The 24,274-nt window shown below is 41.1% G+C and overlaps 1 protein-coding gene across 1 annotated transcript in view; it reads left to right on the forward strand.

Moving 5' to 3' along the window:
- tmem104 (transmembrane protein 104) overlaps positions 1 to 4,750 on the forward strand; it is a 51,625-nt gene extending 46,875 nt beyond the window's left edge. Inside the window, exon 10 of the mRNA XM_020094732.2 lies at positions 801 to 4,750. Within this exon, the coding sequence (XP_019950291.1) occupies positions 801 to 1,564 (764 nt within the window). The 3' untranslated portion in view covers positions 1,565 to 4,750. The remainder of the gene's footprint in view (positions 1 to 800) is intronic.
- The last annotated feature ends 19,524 nt before the right edge of the window (positions 4,751 to 24,274 follow it).

The following is a 24,274-nucleotide window of genomic DNA, read 5'->3' on the forward strand; positions in this document are numbered from 1 at the left end:
CTGAAGCTACCACAGGTTCTTGTGTTTGAATTTCACCAATAGATGTCACTAAATTCTACACACTGTACTTTTCACTAAAAACTTTGTAAAAAAAAACGTCTTAGTTTGGACTGTGGTCAATTATCAGAGTGCTGTACCCAAGAAAGTGCAAAGGTTCATTTGGTGATATATTTTGGTCCTTAAGCAGAGACGTGTAAGATACAGACAGTTGTACGGTGAAGCAGCACCACTAGTCTAGATGCCTGACGTCTGTGTCTGTGTGATCTGTGAAAATAATCGGTAGAGAGTAGTGGAAAAGGTTGCACAGAGGCGGCTGGATTAGAGATGAGCTAAATAAAGGATAATTTCCGGGTTTGGCCTCATGCTGACCCAGGACAGTTGTTATATCCCAGCTCCTCGGGGTTACACTGCTGCTTAGCTTTTTCTTGATGGTAAGAGCATAAAAATTCAGTTCAAAGAAAGCAGCATAACAGACCTTCTCACATGTTCAACAATTGATTCTCTTGTTCAGTGGTCTGGATACTGAGTTGAGCTTCTGGTGAACAGCTCTTTGGGCAGCAGCATTGGTGCATCTTCAGCAGTTGATCCTTACTTATCTTCAGCAGTCGGTCCTTACTTGACCCAGCTCAATTACTGCAGTTCAATTTTACAGTATCAGAAAGAAAACTGCAACCAGCACGACCACAGACCATTCAAAAGAGTCAGGTTTAGAACTGATTTGACAGCTAAATGTACATGAAATTAGTGTTTCTGTGTCACAATAGCATTAATCTTGTCTTTTTCTTTTCTTTTTTTTACAGCTTTTACCATGATGATCATCTTGGCTCTGATCCGCATTGGCAAAGGCACCGGTGAGGGCAAACCACCAGTCGCCTCATTATCTGGAGTCCCCAACCTGTTTGGGGTGTGTGTCTACTCCTTCATGTGCCAGCACTCCCTGCCCTCCCTGGTGACACCCATCTCTGAAAAGAAACGAGTCGGCACCCTGGTTTTGGCGGACTACATCCTCATCCTGGGCTTCTACGTCCTCCTGTCGTTCACCGCCATCTTCTGCTTTGACAGCTCACTGCTGCACGACATGTACACCCTGAATTTCACAGACAACTGCGATGTGTTAGATATTCCAGTGCTGCGCTACTTCTTGGGCTTGTTCCCAGTCTTCACCATCAGCACCAACTTCCCCATCATTGCCGTCACGCTTCGCAACAACTGGAGGACCCTCTTCCATCGTGATGGAGGCACCTACCCCTGGGTGGTGGACCGTGTCGTGTTTCCTCTCATTACCCTTGTGCCCCCGATCCTGGTGGCCTTTTTCACCCACAACCTGGAGTCCCTGGTGGGCATAACAGGAGCTTATGCTGGCACAGGGATCCAGTACATTATCCCAGCCTTCCTTGTTTATTATGGTAGACGCCACCTGGAGCCTGTGATGGGCAGAAATGCCATCAACAAGCACCGGTCTCCTTTCCGTCACGCCTTCTGGGTGTGGTTTGTTTTGCTGTGGGCCGCCTTCTGCCTCATGTTTGTCACAGCCAACATCATTCTGACTGACACCAAGAAATGAGAACCCATCATTCCCAAAACTTTCTAAAAGAAAAAAGTTTGGCCAGTTTCTTTGTTCCTGTTCCCGAGGCCTTACTCGCTGTTGGTTGGACAGTGTGCCTTTTTATGGGACTTTTGTTGCATAAATTAAATGTAATTTAGAGTAATTTATCAAATTTGTTAAAAGGGACCAAATGTCAAGTGTTCATGTTAATTACAAAAGATAAAAGCTGGAACAGTAAATGGAAATGCTGAAAGGGAATTTATTAAAATAATCTTTTTTCAACAAACACCTGAAAGTCTGAGGTTTTCGCAAGATATTGCATAACTTTATAAAATTCATCAAAATATGGTCCACTATGCTTCAAACATGTTTTCACAGGTTATCGGTTTTGGACAGTTATAGAAATATAGACACCGGAACAGGATGTGTCAGACACTGTTAAACTCCGCCTTGCTCAAATCTCAAAAAGTTAGTGTTGTGGTCCTGAATGATCCACCGGACCTTCAGCGCAGAATGTTCTAATAAAAATATATTAGAGCAATTCAAAGAGCCGAGTAGTGACAAGAGAAAAGGTCTGTCACATCCAGACTCGTGTCCTGTTGCGTAACTGCTTGGCAACAAAATCAACAGAAGAAGAGAAACGGACGCATCGGGGATGATAAGTCTTTCGTGGCTGACGTGTTTCCATTCGTCAGCGTTAGTGGCCTACGATCTCCTCGTCCCCCTCGTGAACAATGAAGCCCCGTCTGTGACGGATCCAGACAGACAGGCCTCCAGGAAGAGCTACATCTCTGTTTATCACCACTAGTTCACACACAGGGCAGGTCTCTCGTCTTTTACTGCTCACCCCCCCCCCCCCTCATGACTCTGACAGGCTCGTACTGTATCTATCACAGAGCCCATCACCTGACAAGTTAATCGTGATCTACAACGCTTCAGCTCTGGCTGTGGGGAAGCCATCAGTGACCCAAAGTGAAGGCTGCTGCGGGGCCCACAATAACTCCACAGCTTCGACGCCACACTGTGCTATGTATTCAATAATGCTGACTTCACTGACACTTGGCAGCTCTCTCTGGGTATTGCCTATGTTAATGAACTCGGTTATTGCCGTTACATTTCCATCTTTGTCCCGTCCAATGGTCCTGTCTCTTCGGTTTTCCTCATTCGTAAAGCACCTCTTTAAAGGCCCGGTACATAAAACATATTTTATTGATTATCTTTGGCGGAATTTACAGCGGAGGTGCATGAAATCGAACTTGTGGGTCTTTCCGTGCATCTCATTTTGATTTGTTTTACTCGTTCAGAGAAAGTAGTTCGAAACTACAGGTGACGAATTAAAGCTAAAACCAACATAAGTTGTTGGTAAAGTGTCGAGCCTCCTCAGGCCACCACAGCAGCTCTGTTTTCAATCTTTTCTAAAAGGTAGGAAATGATACAAACACAGGATGATTCAGGGAGGACAGTTTAATGAGGAAGAGAAAACACACAGATGCTGAAGTACAGAAAGGCGATAGGAGATGAGAGGTACTAGTAGGAAACTGTACATGAGCTGTACACAAAGAACATAAGGGAACAGGAACAAAAGCAGATTCACAATGAAAACAGGAGCTTATACTGGAAACTAACATACGAATACAAAAAAATGATAGATTATAACACATTCTGCAGCCTGGTGGTGAATGAGACATTTTTGGGGAGCCGCCACGTCAGACATATGTACTTACGGTCTATAATGTCGAGATGTCTGAGAACCAAACCCTTTGTAATCCGCACTCGACGGTGGCGCTAATGCACCAATTCATTGTTTGCCAACCATAAATAAACCTCAAAAGAAAAATATGTAGACCGTTACATAGCTGAAGTTTAGGTAACTTCTGCTGGAAAGAAATGGCGGCTGATACAATGCAACTTCTTTGCTCATGTTTTTTTCAATATGGCAGATGATTTCCTGACGTAGCCCCTCGAACGTCCATTGAAATAAGTGAGTCAGCAGCTTTGGCATGACTCAAGACTTTGGCCTCGACTCAAGAATTTTTTTTCGGTGGGAATAAGAGGAACCTGTTCTATTTTGTAAATAAATCTCCTGCTGTCGATGCCCCGACAATGAACACTCTTCAAAAGTCGTAAAGACCTTTTTCTCTGCCATTGTGATACATATGATGCATGAGGGGTTGTTAATTGTTGAACTGTACCGTGCGTGCAGTGCAGCTGTATGGAAGCATCTGCCTTCGTACTGTTTCTCAACTCATTCCTCCGGGTTTCACTTGACTACATTTGTCATCCCGGCTGCATGAGCACTGTGTTCTGTGGATTATCAGGAGTAACCAGTTAACAAGGACGCTCTGTGGAACGAGAGGCTGCTGTTGTAAATTGTAAATGTAATTTTTCAAACACTTAAGCATGGGATGTTCCCAAACCTTCCTCCGTGGCTTGATGCCATTCATGGTATAATGAGAAAATATTTGTGTGAACTGGCCCTTTTTAATGTTGTTTTGTGTTACATCATGGTACTTCAAGATGTGATGGGGCTCAATCTGGATAATATACTGATTCAAACCTTGTGAATCAATGATTTGAATCCTGATTTGTACATTGCCACAGCAAATCCAAAGCTGTTAGAAATTATTTTATTTGACATTTTGCATAAGAAGAGAAAACATAACCTCTTTGATAGAGGTGTTAAATTAGAATAATGCAGATCCTTTGCAGATAATTCCATACAGAGGCAAATATAAAATTCTGTGTGTGTGTGTGTGTGTGTGTGTGTGTGTGTGTGTGTGTGTGTGTGTGTAAATGAGATATTGATGTTCAATGTGTTTTAGATGACTCTTGTTTAGAGTTATGAAATGTGCCTTTTTTTAACAGGGTTAAACAAACGTATCGACTCTGCAGTTTTTTTCTCATCTTGTGAAAAAGCAGCTTGTGTGAAAACATCTGCATGTGAGTTCATTTATCTGACAATCGGTGTCCCCAAATATCTCCTATTTTACTTTATCTGCTTTTTTTCTTTCTAGAATTTCAATTCAGTTTTTTTGGTGTGACTTGTCTTATTTCCTTATTTTTTATCCCTTTGTTTACGATATGTTGTCCAGCCTGTGACTCTTGTTCAATTTCTGTGGATGTTTACAGCTTTAATTGTTGTATTTGATTTTTGAATGATTCCCTCAGAAAATAAAGGCTTTATGTTCATCTGCACCTCATCAACATTAGATACTTGACATTTTTTTGTGACATTGATAACACCCACTGTCTGATTGAGTGTTTATCCTGCCAAAGACATTTACATTTAGACCTACACCTGCGACCTGCACACATTGGATGGTGCTAGCTGTCAATCACAGAGAACTATTTTTCTATATTTAGCACCACCCTTTTTCACATCTTTAATAGCTTCAGTATTGTTGATTCCAGAGTCCAGAGTTTAGTTCTGGAGACAGTTGTGGAAGTTGTTGTGAGTTAAGGTTTTGTCTCTGGTCAACAGCCTCCTCTGTCCCGCATGACGATCAGCTCCGCACTGACTAAGGAAGCACTCGACTTCCATTCCTAAAACACTGTGAGCCCACTCTCATCCCCAGGCCTCCGTTGAGTCCTTTCTGTGCTAATGAACCTCACAGCTACGAGGCATGGAGGAGAAACAGAGAAGGGGTCATTAAAAAAATAGGGCGGCATCTGTCTGGAATGAAAAGAAAGCCATCTGTCATCACACGATGAGACTACACCTGGCTGATAATGAGTTCCAATGTGCTAAACCCCCCCAGCAGGGAAATATTAAATGTGAATGATGTTGGAGAGTAACAAATGGAGGTGGCAGATGAGGACGATTTCCACTTTTAATGCCTCTTCCCGATGCTGCTCCCTCTGTGCTCAGCACCGAGTAAACCAGCCCCCAGCTCTGCTTTAACGTAGTCATGTTTATATCTTGAAGCCGCTGTGTTTCCTGTGGCCTGAAATGACTGATCACACTGAGGCGGCACCGCGGTGAACACAGCCTGCTTGTTTAGGACGGAGTGAAAATGTGACCTGATAATGAGCAGGCCTGAAAACAGGACGCTGTGTCTGATTTCCTTCCATGCTCCAGTCTGTGATTCAGGTTTGCAGCGACCGCAGTGCTGTCTGCCGCTGCCGACACTTAATAAGGCTTCTTGATAGAGTCATAATCGTCTCCAGCCCCCCGGGGCGCACCTGTGGGGGCGAGCAGGTCTCACAGTCACACCTGAACCAGCCAGAGTAAATAAATCTGGTAATAAAGCTGTGGGCCACAATGGATTCAACTGCAGATGGTACTGTGTGTGTGTGTGTGTAGTAAGTGTGGGTCCTCCAAGGACAATCTTGGGAGCAGTTCTCTGACTATACAAACGGCTCGGCTCTGCAGACTTTCCATAAAGAAATAAAGAGGCTGGAATTTGATCTGCATATTGTGAACCACTAACACCCTGTTTATTAAGTTATATACCCCAAAATGTTGTGATTCTCCCACACACTATTCACAATAGATTTGAGTCTAGAGACAATATGAACTCAGGAGAATTGGTAAGTTAAAAAACAAAGGTTAGCATAAAGGAAAATAGACATATATACATTTATTTTTGCAATAAATATAACGACGAAATAAAAACTTTGCAAGTTGAAAAAGATGTTTTAAAAATGATCCCCCCAATCTGACCAGATTTAACATTCTTTCACCCACTACCTGAAGTGTTTTATAATTTTTTTCAATTTCAATGTCATAAAAAGGTCTGAAAAGAGATTACATTTGAAATATGCAGATGCCTTGAATTTATTGCCTTCGACCCACTTACTGTTGGTGAAGTTAAACAGACGGAACCTTGAAAATGAAGAACATTGCACAGTGAAGAAAGCAGCAATAATGGAGCCTCTTTCAGTTTTTCTAAAATAGAAAATATCAAACATCCACTCAGATTGAAACCAATGTATTCTTGAGTGCCACAAACATAAACCTGTAAAAACCAATCATCACGAGCCATGAGTCCCAACCTTCTGACCAATGTCAAGTGGGATTGGCTCCAGCTGCCCTAGAATCCCTCACTGGTGGCATGGACGGATGGACGTTACTTTAAGATGAATTTTGCAAACGTATTTCTAGTCACAACACTGCAGGTTGTTTGCTTGTCTGTTGTTTTCTATATGACCTCACTCCATCACTTTCTCTGAACCTGAACATAATTTTTACATTTCAACCTTGACTATAGTTTTTTTTTCTAATCTATTTACACAATATTCCTAAATTCTATTTCCTGTGTCCCGTTGTCTCTCGACGTCTTGTCTGACGTCTTGTCTGACGTCTTATCTGACAGAAGCTGTGGCTGAATATTCTGCAGGTGTCGTGTCGGGGAAGAGTGTCAGCGCATGATTTATGACCATTACGCTTAACGTTCGAATGAGAGCACTAACGTGTTGTTTACATTCACAAGGCGTTTGTACACGTCTGTCTTTGACCCAGCCATCCTTCATCACTCAAACACTCCCCATTTAAAATCTTTGACTGACATCATATCCTGGATTCTTTTTCAGCATTTATTTCTCTTTCTTACAGTTTTATGCTCTTTTATTACAGAGATAAAATATATCTTTCTTTCATGTGAGGGTTTAAGAGTTTCACAGTGTTAAGTGTTTCAGAGCAGCTTTAGAGGTTTTTTTACCCTGAAGGAATTTCAAAATTTGTACTTGTAATTCTTCTTTCTCAGGATGGTTGTCTGGTTGCGAGACGTTGTTATAGTAAATATTTACACTTTAGCATCAGCTCCAGAAAATTCATACTGGCCTTAATCTAGTCCCTGCAACGTCTCTGCACCAACAGATGCTAAATGAGCAAATCAAACGTCCAACAATGTTTGATAAAACCGGAGGAAGCTGCCAGCGGATTCACAGAGACTTATGAAGCTTATTTCTCTTCCACATGTTCATATCTGTGTGTGGACAAACATTTCTCCCAGGGTAATTGAAGGGTTGACTCTTCTAGGAGATAAAAAAAAAAAAAAGGAAAATGAGATTGTCATCCAGAGATTTTTAATCTCAGTGGGACTGACAGGCCGAGCGCTGGGGCTGCAGCTCTCTATTACAGCTGCTGGGTCAACAAGCTGCTGTGTGCTGTCAGCTCACCGCTTCACTGAGAAACCTTTCACTGGAACCAGAGACTCTGACACCTGTCCAGTTTACAGACTCGGACCACGACGCTCGACATACAGGGATGCCTCACAGCTTCCTGTCATTCATAGACACTCGCCGCTCACGAACGAATCCACAATATGTACCTGTGCAGTCACCGGCTGAAGCTTCACAGGTGATCTCCTGCTAATAGGTTCTAACCAGACAGTAAATGGTTAAATGGTTTTGAATCTTGAGTCAGGAGGTCATGAGATGGTATTAGAGCTCCCGGAGGTATCGCAGATGTCGCAGGTGATAGAAGTCTGATTGTTCCATGACTGGAGAGAGCAGCGTAGTCTCACTCTAGTCTGAAGTCAAAGTGGAAGAAGATGAAAACAGGCAGCTAGCAATAGCTGCGCTTGAGACGGACTTCATCAACACTAATGTGAACTTCAATCAATACAGAACATATATCCAAATATGATGCGTTGTCCATGTATCAGGCACTTATAGTCTTTATATTCAGTCACTGATAGTATATACTGTCATTGATCAACTTTATATACAGTCACTGATAGTATATACTGTCATTGATCAACTTTATATACAGTCACTGATAGTATATACTGTCATTGATCAACTTTATATACAGTCACTGATAGTATATACTGTCATTGATCAACTTTATATGCAGTCAATGATTGTCTTTATATACAATCATTGATCATGTTTATATAAAGTCACTCATCGTTTTTGTATACGATCACTGGTCATCTTTATATGCAGTCATTGATGGTCTTTGTATCCAGTCATGGATTTTCTCTATATACAGTCACTGATTCTCTCTATAAACACTGGTCACCTTTATATACTGTCACTGATCGTCTTTATATAGATAGATAGATAGATAGATCTGGTTGTCGTCATAGCAGCTGGTATATTTGAATACAATAAAATACAATACAATAGAATAAAATAAAATATTGAGGTAGAAAGAATAAAAACAGAAACACAAGATGAATAGGTAGATAAGATAACATGCAGTGGCAATATGATGGTAATAGTACTGATGATATGATGGTAATGTTATTGTTAGACAGTAAATAAAAAATAGTACAGTATATAATATATATAATAATATAATAATAATAGTAATAATATAATAATAATAACATGTACACATGTATAAATATGTGTATATAGATTTATATACAAAGAATATACAAAGAGTATGATATAATATGATATGATATATAGTATATAGTAGAGGTATAAATATAAGTACTTGACTATACAATAGATAATATAATATACTGTGAGTGTAAGAATATGTAGACAGAGCGTGCAAAAAGACAATATTATTGTATAAAATGATCTGTAATATCAATATGGTTTGAATTAACTCATATCATAGAAGTAAATGTTCCAGTAATAGTCACTGATCATCCTACAGTCATCAATTATCTTTATACAGTATGAGGGCATTGATTGTCTTTATATACAGTAATTGGTCTCTATATACAGTCACTGATCTTTATTTACAGTCATTGATCATCTTTGTGTAAATGATCGCATCATCGAGGAAAACTCAGAGTTCATCACATCATGAACGTGACCAGTTGTTCTCAAATAATCTCCACCTGCACCACAGTGTGCATCAGAACTCTCCATTGACTGCTGAGTCTTCCTTTCCTTCTGTTGGCTTGATGTTTTTGATCGATGACACAAACACAATTTAAAAAAACGAAAATGACTGTTGGATGATGGAGAACCGTCTCAGTCAACTCTGGTGTTGAAACACGAAGTGGTGTTTCCTCTGTCTCTCTGGAGCCAGCAGCCTCCTCGCTGTCGACTGTTTGCAGAGCTCCGTGTTGACTCAGGCGTCGTGTGCCTGTGTTTACCCAGAAATCTCAGATGCCCCGGCCTTTGTGCGACCGAGAAGAGCTAACACTCTAAGAGTCAGACCTGCTGTTGGTATTTTCTCTCGTCTGTCCCGCTCTTGTCAGGACGATTGTCCTCTGTCAGCTGTTTATTGAGGATATCCTCATGAAAGGTTTTAATGAAGAACCTTTGAATGTGTCACATTCTGACACCTAATACGTAATTACCCATCTGCCCCTGGTGTTCCCTATAGTAACTCTATGTTTACACACTTCCCTGTTTGCGGGGCCTCCTGTCCTTCCCGTTCCCTCATGTGTAGGTTACTCTGTGACCTTTGTACCAACTGTTTCGCTCTTTTGGTTTCTGAATTCTGCTCCGTTCACCTGTGGCCTGTTACTGATGGTTTTTAAACTCTACCTGTCTCAGACATTTTTGATGATCACACACTTTGAGACTTTGCTTCTTGCTGGTGTTGTTTCAGAACTTTGTGTGTTTCAGAAAACTACTTTATGTTTGAGATTTTGACAAGTTTTGTTAGGCAATAGGGAATACAGCATTTTTCCTTCAATGCACTGTAATTCGCTTGAATTTCAACAGACAAAATATGATTTTAAACTATCTGTAGAGTTTTTTCAATCGATGGCATTTGCTCCATTTCATACTCTACATGGGTATCTAGGGAGTCACTAAGGGCTGGCTTGTTGTGGGAACTGTTTGGTTTGTCTATAATATTGTAAAGTCTCAACTTTAATATGTATTGTACCTTTAAAAATGTATGTTGTGATTTGTGCAATACAAACAAGATTTAAATTGGCTATTGATTTAAAACGATTAATTGTAAGCATCTGACGAGCGTCATTGCACCAGGCCCAGTTTTAATGCATATCTTTTTTATTTCTCCTCCATCTCCATAGATGGTCGGCCGAGTCAGTCAAATCTCCTGTCTTCCATATGTTGTGAGAATGAGTTCATCCATCCATTTTCTTCTGCTCATCTGAGGTTGCAGAGTTTTTTCAGCTCCTCGTGGGGATACTGTAGATGCTACCAGGCCTGATGAGACATATAATCCCTCCAGAGAGTTCTGAGTCTACCCCAGGGTCTCCTCCCAGTTGGGTTGTGCCCACTGGAAGGTACCCTGGAGGATTCTGATAAGACGACCAAATCACCTCAATGGGCCTCTTTCCATGAGGAGTGGCAGCTCCACTCTGAACCCCTCACCCTGTATCTGAGGCTGAGCCCAGCTACACGATGGAGAAAACTTATTTCAGACGCTTCTTTCAACAGTCTTGTTTTTTCGGTCACTACCCAGCGCTCATGACCACGGGGGAGGGTCAGAACGTAGATCGACTGGTGTGGCTCAGCTCTAAGGCCCAGTACAGCCAACACAGAATGTATGCAACTAACAATACAATACAGTTTTCTATAGTTATAAAGGCCAATTATGGTTCAATACCATCATTGTGAGGGCATCTCGACTTTGTGAGGTCATTGTGGCTGTTCCTCACATATTCATAGGGATGGTTAAGGGGTAAGACTCGGTTTTAGAGCTGGGGTTAGAATCAGGTTTAGGGTTATGAGTATCCTCACAACTACAGGTCCACATCAGTATAACCCCCCCCCCCCCCCCACACACACACACACACACACACACACACACACACACAGTCCTGGACCTCTCTGACGACTAACAGTTTACTGCTATGCTTAGTATTATCCCTGGTTTTAACTGCGAACTGCCAGGGTTTTTTTTTCCTCCACTGTGGCAAAAATAATATCTGCAGGGGGAAACAGTAAACACAGATAATTTTATGGAAATCTTTGTCTTGACAAAGGTCAGATTAAAAAGCACAAAGTATTTTGGTTTATCTGCAGCTTCGGGCCAAACATCTGAATCACAGTCAACCTTCAAAAAACTATTAATGTGTAATTTTTGACATTTCCCAGCCTCCATTAGGGCGAGTGGGGATAATGTGCTGTATCTTAAAACTGCAGTGGTCGGGGGGGGGGGGGGGGGGGGGGGGCAAATGTAATCAAATGTAATCAGCCCATGGAGATTTGACTTCAAACTTGTTTTGACTAAATTTAAACTTGACTAGGATTTTTAACCCCAAACAACAAATTCTGTTGTGGCTGTGGTTTGTGGTTTGGATCCATTTTGAGATTCTCCTCGCAGACTTGACACTTTCTATGAAATATAAATAAAAAATGGAAAGATGATGGCACTGTGTCAGTGAGATGAGGGAGGTGTGGTGTTGGTACCAGGCAGGTGATGAATCGATGAGTCTCTTCATCCCTCAGAGGTGTCAGAGGCCTCGTCATCCATTAGCAACCAGTGCTGCAGTGTGTGTTACCTGCCACATCCTCCTAAACACACACATACAAACACACACACACACACACACACACACACACACACACACACACGTAACAAAATTCAATTTATTATCTAATTATTGCCTTTTTATTGCTATTTATTTGACCTCCTTACTCTTTATCTTGATGTCCTTCACTGACCTCTGTTTGTTCACCTGTGCTTTTTGACACGTATCATATTGGATGTTGTTTGTGTGATCGCCAACGGGGTAAGCTACAATTTCCCGTCTTGGGATCAATAAAGTCTGAATCATAATCTGAACACAAACACACACACACACACACTGATGCACACAGTAGAATGTGATCTGTGTCGTCACCTCAGGTGCACATCTGGATAAAGGGCATTCGTATGTAGAACTTTTTTTTTGAACAAACTGAAGCCAGACTCACCAAAAACAACACAACCAAAAAAGTAGCCTCATAGCGACTTTCATTCCATTTGCATTTTTCAGAGAGATATTTTAGGTCTCAGGTGAAGCAGTAAAAGACATGACTTAAAACCACGTCCAGTTAGTCACCACTGTTTCTCATAAGAAGAGCAGGAGGAGCCCTGGGTGTAATCTGTAAATTGGATCGCCCCGGACCAAGATCCTTTATCCTGTTTTTGTAAAGAAATCTCCAGATTATCTTCACCGGTCACCACGCAGAAGTAACTCAGTGACGGCAGACGTAGTGTCGAGGGTTGACCAATGACATTATATCAAAAAAATGTAAATCAATACCTATTGGCTGTAAATAAATGTGGGAGTGTCCGGGGTGCAGAGAGCTGCGTCCTTTTGAAAATGTGCAACAGCCAATTAAAGAGCAGCCTCAGGTTACAAGGTTGCCAAAAGTATCAGGATCCACATTCACAAACATTTGGTCGGTGCCCCACATGTATTTGTATGTATTTAGACAGAAATTAACCAATAACCAACTGATATGTAAGTGTGTGTGTGTGTGTGTGTGTAATTTGGTGTCATTTGATTGGATTTAAGGGGACTGTTGGGCCTTGGCAAAGGTGTGCGCTCTGCTGAGAATTCTAATGAGTCCATAGGTGCTGCATCGCCAGTCTGTTTCTGCAGCCTGCTAGCTTGTTTATGACCATGGGGGAACGCAAGTTTAACGATAAGACAAGTTCTCATGATGGTTGAGGAAGTGCTCATGTGGCTGAATGAGGATCAGGGCGGTGGAGGCTCACGGACATGATACTTCAGTTTCACTGTTTATGTCCATCACAAATTCTTAATTTGAATTTCAAGTAGAATTAAAAAGGTTGTAAACAGTTTTAAATTGAATTTTTTCATAGCAGCAAACACCTGCATTCATCAGGGAACATAAGCCCTAAATTCTATCCCTTAAAACCAGCTTAAATATTTGTCACATTAAGCTGAAATGTGTGCTGAGTATCTGCTCTTGGATTACATTTTTGCCCAACATGATGTTTTATTTTATTTTAACCTTTAAAATGTTTATCTCCACTCGTGTCAGGTTTAAAAAGTCATTTATTAAAAATACATGAGAATCTCACAAGGTTTAAACAGTTTTTACAGGCACCAGGACTGAAGGATGTATTGATATTTAATGGAGGACAAGAAAAACGTTTGTCTCTGTGTCCCCATAAATCCTCAGTGAATCAGAACGAGGATGTAGTTAGTGCTGAAGTGTCGTTAATTATTACTGTAAACACGGGGGATGTCGTTACCGTTCATCAGCCTCGTCCCCACGCCCTCACACCTCTGTTGTTGCAGACATGAGGTGCCACACGTCTGTGAGTCCAGGTCTGTTTCTGCCATCAAGCGATTGGGTTTTTATTAAAATTCTTGTCCACGTCTAAGTCCAGTCACCTGGGTGAAATCAGTGCTGCACCTGTAGGAACCCCAAGGTTGACAAATTGAATTATTTAGCATTAAAAGTGGCCCCAGAGTGCAGCAGAAGCTGCTGCTGATCATCATTCACAGTGTTTTGTTCTCTGCTCATTATCTATGAGCCTGAAGTCATGACACACTCAGAGTGTTGACAGCATGGAATCACAGAAATCTAATATTCTGCTCGCAAAAATAATTGTGTTTTTATTCTAAACATGAAAAGAGCTTTGAAAATAATTGATTTGACGGAAAAATAATCCTTGAGTTTGTTGAGTTTCAACTTTGATTCGACAACGTTTTCTGTGTTACTGTATCTTCATTTGATTTCAGAAGTAGTTCTCTGAGGGCGGCCCGGTGGAACAGTGGTTATCACTGTCGCCTCACAGGATAATGGTTCTGGGTTTGAACCTGATCAGTGTTATTAGAGACGGATCTGCTCGCTCTGATTGGATCAGTTGACCTATTCCCCTCTTTTTATTGATTACTTTTGATTGATATACATAAAAACGTTGCAGTGCACTGTAAAAGTGTGCTGAAGTAGAAAGCGCAGATGATATGAAGTGGAGTCAAAGTGAAAATGACCCCAAAATAAATCTACTTCTAGTAAAGCACAGTTACATGAAAAATGGAATGAAGTAGAGTGATGACTCCCAACACTGCAAACAACAAATAGACCAGTTTCAGAAATGTCATTGTTGTTGCCTGGGTGGGAATAAAAGCAGCTGCCACCTGTTTGTGTTTGAAATGGAAAACTGTAATTATAGTTGGATGTAAGATATTTAGTAAAGCATTTCAAGTCCATTCTAAACCCCCAACAATTATATTTACTTATTTTTTCTTTTATATTTAGCATACAAAGAACTATTTACATCACTATAACACCGTTAATTCACAGACAACAAATTTCTCCTCAGCGATACATTTATAGTTTTTTTATGGATTTATTTTTAGTTGTGAGTAGTTGTGAGACTTATATTATTCTTATTTTCAATGCAGCTATGTAAATATACCTAATTACTGCACCTAAGTTCATTTTTGAGGTACTTTTACTTTCCTTGAAGATTTACATTTTCTTCTGTTCGACAAAAATACAACTATACATAAAAACACACAATATACTAAGATCAATTACTTGGTAGAGATTAAACTGCCCAATAGTGAACACATGTTAAAAATGATCTGAACAACAGCAATGAAATGCTTATTTATGAGCTAGTTTTGTTGATCCAGTAAAGTTATGCAGTAGCTAAATCCACATGCTCTTAGTCTCCATACTGACATCTGGATATATTTAATTTCGTCTTCTAATGCAGCAAACAAATAATTGACTATGTTGTGTTTGGCACAAAATGTCTAATTTTTGAATATCACTGTAATAACCCATTCTGGGTGACCATCTCTGGAAGCCGGTCACGATCATTGTTTCACTTAATTATTCCTGGCAGCAATTTCCATCTTTGTAGCTCCCTCTGTAAAATTAAGGTCAAAGGTGCTGCTGCATTCTGCACGACCGTCGTCTTTGGTGGAGCTCCCTTCAGGACGTGAGGCCTGGCTTTTGAGCCCGTCCGCAGAGAATTACAGTGTCAAAGTTTGGATGGATGTGGTCAGACAGTGGGGCCGGGGGGGTCACCTCCGCGCTCATCACTGAAACTCGCCATCAGAATGCAAAACCTAAAAAAACTGACAGAGGCTTTAATCCCGTGGAGGGATGACGCTGAAAAAAGCCGCAGTGGGACGTGAGGCAGGTTGGACATGAAGCCACTGTGGTCATTATGTTTCTCATCCCTGTGTTTATCCCATTGTTGCTGTGATATCTCAAGAAAAAGGGAAATGAGGAAATTCCTTAAAATTGGGACGCTCAGTTGAACTCAAGAGGATGAGGTGGTCAGTGGTAAATGTAAGTGGCCTGTATTTATATAATGCTTTTCTACTCTTGATGACCACTCACACATGAGTGTTTGCCATTCATACAGTGCCCATATGGGGAGCACATTTTTCTTTTCCATGAGGAACAAATTGGTGTTCAGTATCTTGCCGAAGGACACTTTGGCATCCAGATGGGGAAGACTGGGATCGAACTGCTGACCTTCTGGTTAGGATGACCGCTCTACCCCCTCACCCACAGCCGCCCTAATGACAACCCTTTCACCTCACGAATCACATTTTTTTCCCTTTTGAAAGCAAAATCTTTACACCTCGAAATAATCCTTTCAAATTTGGTACAAATGTTCAGTTAGACTCAAGGATTAACTGATAATAGTTTAGTGGTCAAAGGTCATGGTGACCTCATATGAGTCTGGAAAGAAAATTGTATGTAGACTGAAACTGTGCTGGTTAGTGGAGGAGATATACAGCCACAGGGCGATATTTCTATTTTACAACTGGTAATTCTTTGCAGAACATTGTCAAACACTTGAACACTGCGAACTGCAATGAACCTGACGGCCTCCAGGGCCCACTACAGCAGACTTTTTGTACTGTAAAGTGTATTTTCATTTTGTACACCTCCACAACACTGTACCTGATTTTCCTTTATACACTGACCCACTTACCCACCAGTCTCATCCTCCCTCACACTGTCCCTCACTGAATATTTGTGTATGTGTGTGTGTGTGTGTATTAGTGTATTAAGACTTGGATTTATGCATGAGTGTGGTGACATGCTTGACTGTGCAGCCTATCCCCGACATCTTGCTGTTCTCAAAGCAGATTAAGATTTTCAGTACTGTATTCGTCACACATGTTTTGACTTTCCAGAATTCCCCCCGGCGACCGATGGAAATCCATGACCTCAGGTCCTGTCTGCTGAGGTATCTATTGACCCACATTCTCAATCACGTCTTCTGCATGTCTGTCACTTACTTTAACTTTAATTCACAGGTCTATCTGTTGCTGTGATGTCGGCCAGTTATCAGATTCACCATTTTCTCACAGAGCATCTCTTGCAGCGATGCACAACAGATTGTCTGAATGGACGAGTTTGTAGTAATTGCAGTCACCTTTGATGCCGCGATGGATTTGCATGTCTCTGCTCCCTAATAAATTCCTGTTGCCTGTGATTTTTCTCACAGGATGGAGGTTCAATCTGTTGCTGCCTCTTTGAAATGTTACAGGAGCATCATCTGGGATTCAGGCTGCAGTTCAAATGAATTGATGACATACTGTACCTCTCCCCACTCCTCTTTGGTCTGGAGCCATCTGTTCTTCCCGCCTCCGCCCTCCACTGCTGCTTCCTGCGTTCTCGGGAGCGATGCAGATGTGCAGTAATGCTGTTGTTGTAAATAACACGGCTACAGCTTTGGTTACAAGTAGATTCTTAACTGGATTCTGGATTTGATGGGAAGTCAGTAAAATAATGAGGAGAGGGTGGTGAAGTATTGGAAGGCATACGGAGGTTCCCAAACAAAAACAGAATAAAACTAAAGTGGCACTCAGTAGAGCACATACCTCTGCCAAGGTCAAACAGCCCCCTTCAAATCTGCACCAAAAGGTTTTTTTGTACATAGTTCTATAACTATTAAAGATACATATAAACTGTTGATTCCTTGCTGAATCTACATGATTTCAGCTGCACATTTGTGGTAGTTATGGATTTCTAACCCTACTTCCGTACTTATCCTCTAGTGAAACCAAATTTAAATCCCCTAAATCCAGATTTCATTTGAGTCTGCACCAAATTTCACATCCTTAATGTGGGCGACAACACAAAAAGACAAAATACCCATCAATAAAAAAAAGCAAGATGAGACATCATACAAGTCTCCAATGTCTTGTTTCTTCAACAAGTGTTTAATTTGATTTGATTTAAAACAAAATGGAGACAGTGAATATTTGACATTTTTGTTGATGAATCTGTTTATCGATAAATTGCTCTTCTTTAAATTTCTTTGTAGAATGTGCATTGCTGTTGTTTTGAAATTTAACCCACAGAATAATGTAAAGGACCTTTTATCTCACAAGGCTGTAATACTTTTTTTCCTTACCTGGCTGCCTTGCCCTTGAACTAGGTCGGTCCTCCCAAAGCTTGTGTGTGTAGGGTACAAATTGATAGCAGGCTTTGGATGTCATATCTAATTAGTCTCCGGGTGCCTTGTTTCTCCCCTCACCCTTCCCATCCCACCCCCACTCTCCATGACTTTGGTCCATTAATGCCGACCTTGGCCTTCAATTTGTTCTTATCCAAATGACTGGTCAATAAGGCTGCTTAATCATGCCCTACATGTGCGACATGTGCCAAGAATCCACGGTCTCTTCCTCCATGATCATGTAGTTGCTTGAACATTGCGCCACACTCTGCTCATGGTGCTGCACGTGTGATGTTGGAGAATATCTGTGCTCCAAAGTTACAGCGGCTGCTGAATCCTGAATTATTTCTGTAAATCTTGAATGTAGGCTACCAGCTAAAATAACTGTCACAGGCAGATTTAACATGACGTATTTAACTAACTGATGTAGTTATTAGCCATTAGCCCGATAATGCTTCAAACCAATATTTTAGAAATGATTCTTGTTAAAAGGGATAAGAGACTTGAGGGCTGCATAAATAACACTGTTGACTTTATCAAATAAAACAAAAGTATCTTAGCTAGCAAACTGACCAAAGTTATCACAAAGAGGATTGTCCAATGATTGGATGCAATAGGTCATTTTCCTTTTTCTCTGCAAAGAATTACACAAATTGTGCACTGAAGTTATATTTTAGCTCTGAATAAAAACTGTATTTTTAATCTTACAAATGTGAAGAAGTGTGGATGAGAACTGACATTGTTCGTGCATTTGTCAAACAATGCAAAAGATGTTAACTTGTTTAAAGGTTCAGTGTGTAGAATTTAGTGATATCTAGAGGTGAAGATGCATGTTGCAGCTGAATACCCCTCATGTCACCCTCCCCTTCCCAACATTAAAGAGAACCTGTGGTGACAATCAGTTGTCATGAAAACTCAAAAGGTTTTAGTTTGTCCAGATTGAATGACAGTAAAAAACATGGCAGCCTCCACAGAGAGGGCCCTCCTCCAAGTAAATATAAAGTTTTTTAGAAAAAAACAACAATTCATATAATTTAGATGATTACACACCAGTTAAAACATCACTAAGATTATTTTATATTCTATTTCCTTTCACCTAAATCTTACATACTGGGCCTTTAAGCTTGCATTCTGGACTTGCTTCCACAGAAAATACCACAGTAGACATTCTAGCCATTAACAGGGCCCTTTAAAAGATGAGTTAGCAAAGTTCATAGACAATGCATTGTTTGTATATCAGGTTCTACTAATCCACCAAAGCTCACAGAAATTAAGAATGCAAACAAAACAAAAGCTCAGGTCTCAGGAGGTTAATTATGTGCTTTTTGGCCTTGAAAGTACGGCTCACTATAGATAGTAATCAAGTTAACGAGACATGCTAATGCAGCATGCATTAGTGCAGATGGTTAGTCATGACTGTTTTGCTCTTGTGCTTTAGAAAGGCTAAAGACATAATCCTCTAGTCACTATTAATATCTCCTCTTAACATGGCCCCGTTAACATGTACCTCAACATGTTCTTGAAGTCGTTAAGCTGTAATCGAATAATTCGTCTTTGGTTGAGCAGTTTCCTGAACAATCAGATGTTAGTCATTTGTCTGATTATGATTAACCTGAGTGTTCACACGATGCAGTCACTCAGTTCTCCATTGCTCACTGTCCGCGGCCACCACCTGTCAACCAATTTACAGCTCCACATGAAAGACTGCACAAGACAGTAGGTCAATCACATTTACGAGCTGATTCTCTAGCTTTCTATTGATGCATAATGTAAAGCTGCACCTGAAAGGGCTGAACGGTTCTGCAGCCTTTAAAAATTGGACCAAATTGTTGAAGTGTAATGGATTAACCCTTTTTTCAAGCCTTATCTGAAAAAAATACTAAACGACAACAAATGGGTTGTTCCCGCACCACAGCCTCCAGAAGGCAGGTTCATTTCCTTCTTTGTATTGATCATCAATGGGTGAAATAGGAGTCTGAAAATCTGATGTGAACTCCATCACCTGGAGGAATATGCTACGGGCTATTGGAGGAAAGTGAAATATCGCTTTAATATCCCATCCCAACAGCTCGTTGCACTGCCATGATCCACAAGTTTGTCCGCTTGATAAACAGCGCTGCCCTTGCTGTCTCAATAATCTGAGCCAGTTCGTCTGAGAGCCCTCCAAGGACCAAAGGATAAGTCTACTTTTATAAGCAGTATTTATGTAGACGTGACAAAATATTTGTCCTTCTGAAACGTTGCCCCCTATCTTTGAAACTGTCCCAATATTTACACGTGCTTCTCTTTTTGCTGCAGCTGCCCCCCTCGTTCGTGTCATTAGTGACCAGCATGCCTCTTTGCCTCTCGAGGGAAGCTGTGAACAGGGTGGTTAAATCTCTGCTCCTGCGTCGTGCCCTGTGTGAGACTGGTCATTTCATGGTCGTGGGAACTGTGCTGATATTAGCTGCAGGTTGGGTGTCCTCTAGATTCAAGCTGAGCTTTTCTCAACTCCTCTTGCTCATACCTGCTACTAATTGGCATTGGTTCTGTCTTTGCTCATAAATTCAAAGGGAGACAGTGGCACTGAGAGGTGGACAGGTTCACAGGAAAAGTGTGGGAACATTTCCCCGCAAGTTTTTACTTTTCATTTGGAGTAAAACAATAAATCTTGACAGTGACTTTTCACTGCTAACATGAATCATCATCAAGTACAGTGAGTAAAGAACAGAAAATAATGTTTTGTTACACGTCAAAATGTAGATTTTTTCTCAAATATATTTTTATTGAGTTTTCAAAGGATACATTGACCCCACACCGCTCCCAAGCACCAACTACAGACCCAAGTGCCCTGCCTGAAGGTATATTATTCCTGGATTGATAAAAACAGGTGCTTGAAGTCTGGTTCAATATCAGTAAAGACAGGTACATACTTAAGAGAAAGAAGAAAGAAAAAAGAAATAGATTTGCCAATACAGAATCCATTACTGACAGAGGTCAACTGGGAGACAAATGACAAAAAATAATAAATAATTGATAACAGTAATAGTAGTAATTCTCTCATAATAAAACCAATAACATAATGAGGGAGTACATTGTCATCTTGACTTAAGGTTCTGAAAGTATTTCAGGAAAGCTCCCCACACCTTATGGAATTTATTATTGGAGCCGAGTAGCGGATCTTTTCAAGTTGAAGACAAGACATGATGTCCCTCAACCACTGAGCGTGGGTGGGTGGGTGGGGCAACATCCCTCCATCTAATAAGTGTCGTTTGCCTGGCCAACAAAGAGGCAAAGGACAGTGTGCGAGCCTTGGTAGGAGTCAGACATTTTTCAACCTCTCCATTGGAGCCAAAAAGTACAACCAGATGTTTAGAGTCAACATTGAAATTAAGGATTAGGAACAAAGTTTGGAAAAAGTCCTTCCAGTATTTCGCTAGGAAATGTTTAATGTATAAAGGCAAGCCTCACCTATTTTACATCTTTCATAGCAGGGATTCACATCTGGGTAGATACGAGACAATTTGGCTTTGGATATCTGGGCCCTGTGCACAACTTCAAACTGTAAAAGACAGTGATGGGCACAGAAGGATGTTGAATTCACCAGTTTAAGGACTGAATCCCATACATCTTCTGGTATTGAAGAATTAAGATCCTGCTCCCAGGCAGTTTTATTTTTGTTGAGAGGAGCACTTCTTACATTTGTCAGCGTGAGATAAATAACTGAAATAAGGCCTTTGTGCAATGGGTGTAGTCTAAGCAACACCTCATCGCATTTGACTCAGGTGCCTCAGGGAAACTTGGCATCCTAGAGTTGACACAAGGAATTTAAGTGTCAAACTTTTAATCCTCAGATAGACTGTTTTGTCAGGGATATGTTAACTGTTTTCAGAGAAAAACAAAAAAAAAGAACCTCTATTGTGAAATAACTGAAACTTCTGAGTCAAGCCCGTTTATATATATATATATATATATATATATATATATATTTATATGTATATATTTATATATACAGTCTATGTTCTGTTTAAAAAACTGTGTTTTCATTTGGGCTGTTGTGTCCCCATCACTTTTCAACACACAGTGATGCCCTCGGTAAAGCTCAGCAATAAATGGTTTCAGGCAACAGTTCTGTTTTCTTCCATGGTTGAACTTACGTTTCTTTTGAAGTTTTCCACTCCACTTGAAGTTGTGATCTTTTCGCTGCAAAGTGAGAGTAAAAAGACTGCAGCAAACATACTGTATCAAAATGCTCCTCCATTATGTAATCAGCTCCTTAAGGGGAAAGATGCTTCTAACCTTTTGTGCTTAATCCAAGTCTGTGTTCAGCCTGAATGCAAAATAGATAGTGTGAATATGAACTCTTTTTTCTACTGTATTGTTTAGGACTTATGACTTATAGTCATGAATGGTTATTGATCTACTGATCCTTTCCTGTATTTGCTGTAGAACTGATCACTACCAAAGTACACATGATGACCTTCACTGCTTTTTGTTTCTGCACAAAAAAACAATTGCATTTGTCTCGGCCTTTAAAAAAAAAAAATCCAAATCATTTTACTGACACAATGACACTCACTCACCACGAGCTGTAACTCCAGCATCTTGTTCTTGTAACAGCCGGAGGAGGAAGGTCATTTCAGCTGCATGTTACGTCTCATAGCTCCGCTAAGTGACCAAAGTAAAGTAAGTATATATAGTTCTATTAACTTTAACCTAGGGGGCACTCTGAGAAACTATCAGAGCTGAACAGTTTTTATTTACCATGAAAGAGAATTACTTGCAAAGAACAACCAAGTCCCTTCAAGCAGACCAACAGTCGATCACAACAGGAACTCCACCGTCCCCCTGCTGGTTGAACAGGAATACAAAGCATGTGCAGCACCTCTCATTTAGCAGCAGAGTAATCACTCTGGGATAACTAGCTAAGGTGCTAAGTGGGATTCATTTAGACCTTGATTGGTGTCGTCAGTTGGTTCAATCAGGTAGCTTTATGCTGAAATGATCAATGCTAATTCATGTTTGGACCCTGATGCGCTCAGTAATCATGGGATATTTTCCCAGCATGTTATGGATGAGCACATTACTGCTCGTCTTGATGGTGTTCCTCATCCATTCTCTCTCAGTCCTTGGCGCATTCACACGTGGAAGAAACACTGACCACGCTGCCTTGGCTCGGCCTCGGAGGACGAGCCGCGTCTGTCAGGTGGCGTGTCCTCCCAACGAGCCACTTGGCTGAAGTTGACAATGAATAAGGGGCCTTTCACCTGCGATTCACCGTCTATGTTAAGTATCATGCTGTGAAAACTACCCCACTTTTGAAAGCATTAGGTAGCACTGGCACATCTGAGGACACGGACAGAGACGTTTCTCTGATCGGACGACCAGCAGCATCTTCCCTATCTTCCCACTATCTGTCACACCCCCCATGCTTCCCTTTGTGCCTCGAAACACCTAACCACTTCTACTTTAAGTAAGGGCTGATACATCCATGCTTTTTGACTATGTTCTTTAATTTAGGGAAGGAAAGAGGATTGACTTCATAATTAACAGCTTCTTTACTTTGTTTCTTTATGTGCTTCTGGTTTATGCTTTTTCTTGTCCTTTTCTTTCTTTACCTTTGTTTTTTTTAAATAAACACCACCACTTCACACTTATAACAGACCTGTGAAATGTAAATAATGAGATTATTGAAACCCAGCAAGTGTTCCATCAGGACAAGTCTCCATGCCTTCTTTATCACAAGTTGTTTTCCTCCTGTTCTTTAGCTAGTCTCCTAATTGTGGGCTTGTGGCAGCCTTAAGCTCCAGTCCTCATTGTCGCCACCACCAGTGTCCAGGCTCCAGATATATTTCCCAAATGTTGGAAACACCAAAACCAGATACTTCCTGCACAGGTCTAAGCACCAAAACAACAAGCAGAAGTTTCCCTCTAAGTTCAAGAAGAGGCCGGACTGTCAATTGTTCCAGTTTGTTGTTGTCTGTGTTTGCATGTTTGGGGACCCTTTCGTGGCCCCGGGGCCCTCAGCAGCAGCTTAGTTTGATCACTGCTGGCTCTGGTAACACATTGTCTCGCTGTGTCTTGAACACAGCAGCAGGAAGCAGAGGAAAGAAAAGCAGCTGGGAACGGACGTGTCCTGATCCTGGACGGAGTGGGGAGCGGACCGACGGCAGCTCGGGTGCTGTCGGGCGCTGTCGGGCTCCGCTGGGAACTCTGGCACTAATTGTACGGGGGGAAGAAGATTGTTTTGGCTATAATGACGGATCTGTTTGGTAACCCTCTGACCTTGCTGTGGATTGGGAGTTTGTCCACTCGCTGTGTGCCTGCCAGCCGACTGATGTTTAGCATTGTGATGGAAGTAATTTGAGGCTTTGATTATGAAGGAAACAGCCTTCAATAAATGTAAACGTGGTCAATGTGATTCACTTCTTAATAATGAAGCTGAAGCAGTTATCATTGTTTGGGATGTTTTTTTCATCACTGCCTCCTAGATTGGATTTGAGATTGACGACAGT

This window comes from Paralichthys olivaceus, chromosome 5, assembly GCF_024713975.1.
Source record: "Paralichthys olivaceus isolate ysfri-2021 chromosome 5, ASM2471397v2, whole genome shotgun sequence".
Taxonomy (NCBI): domain Eukaryota; kingdom Metazoa; phylum Chordata; class Actinopteri; order Pleuronectiformes; family Paralichthyidae; genus Paralichthys; species Paralichthys olivaceus.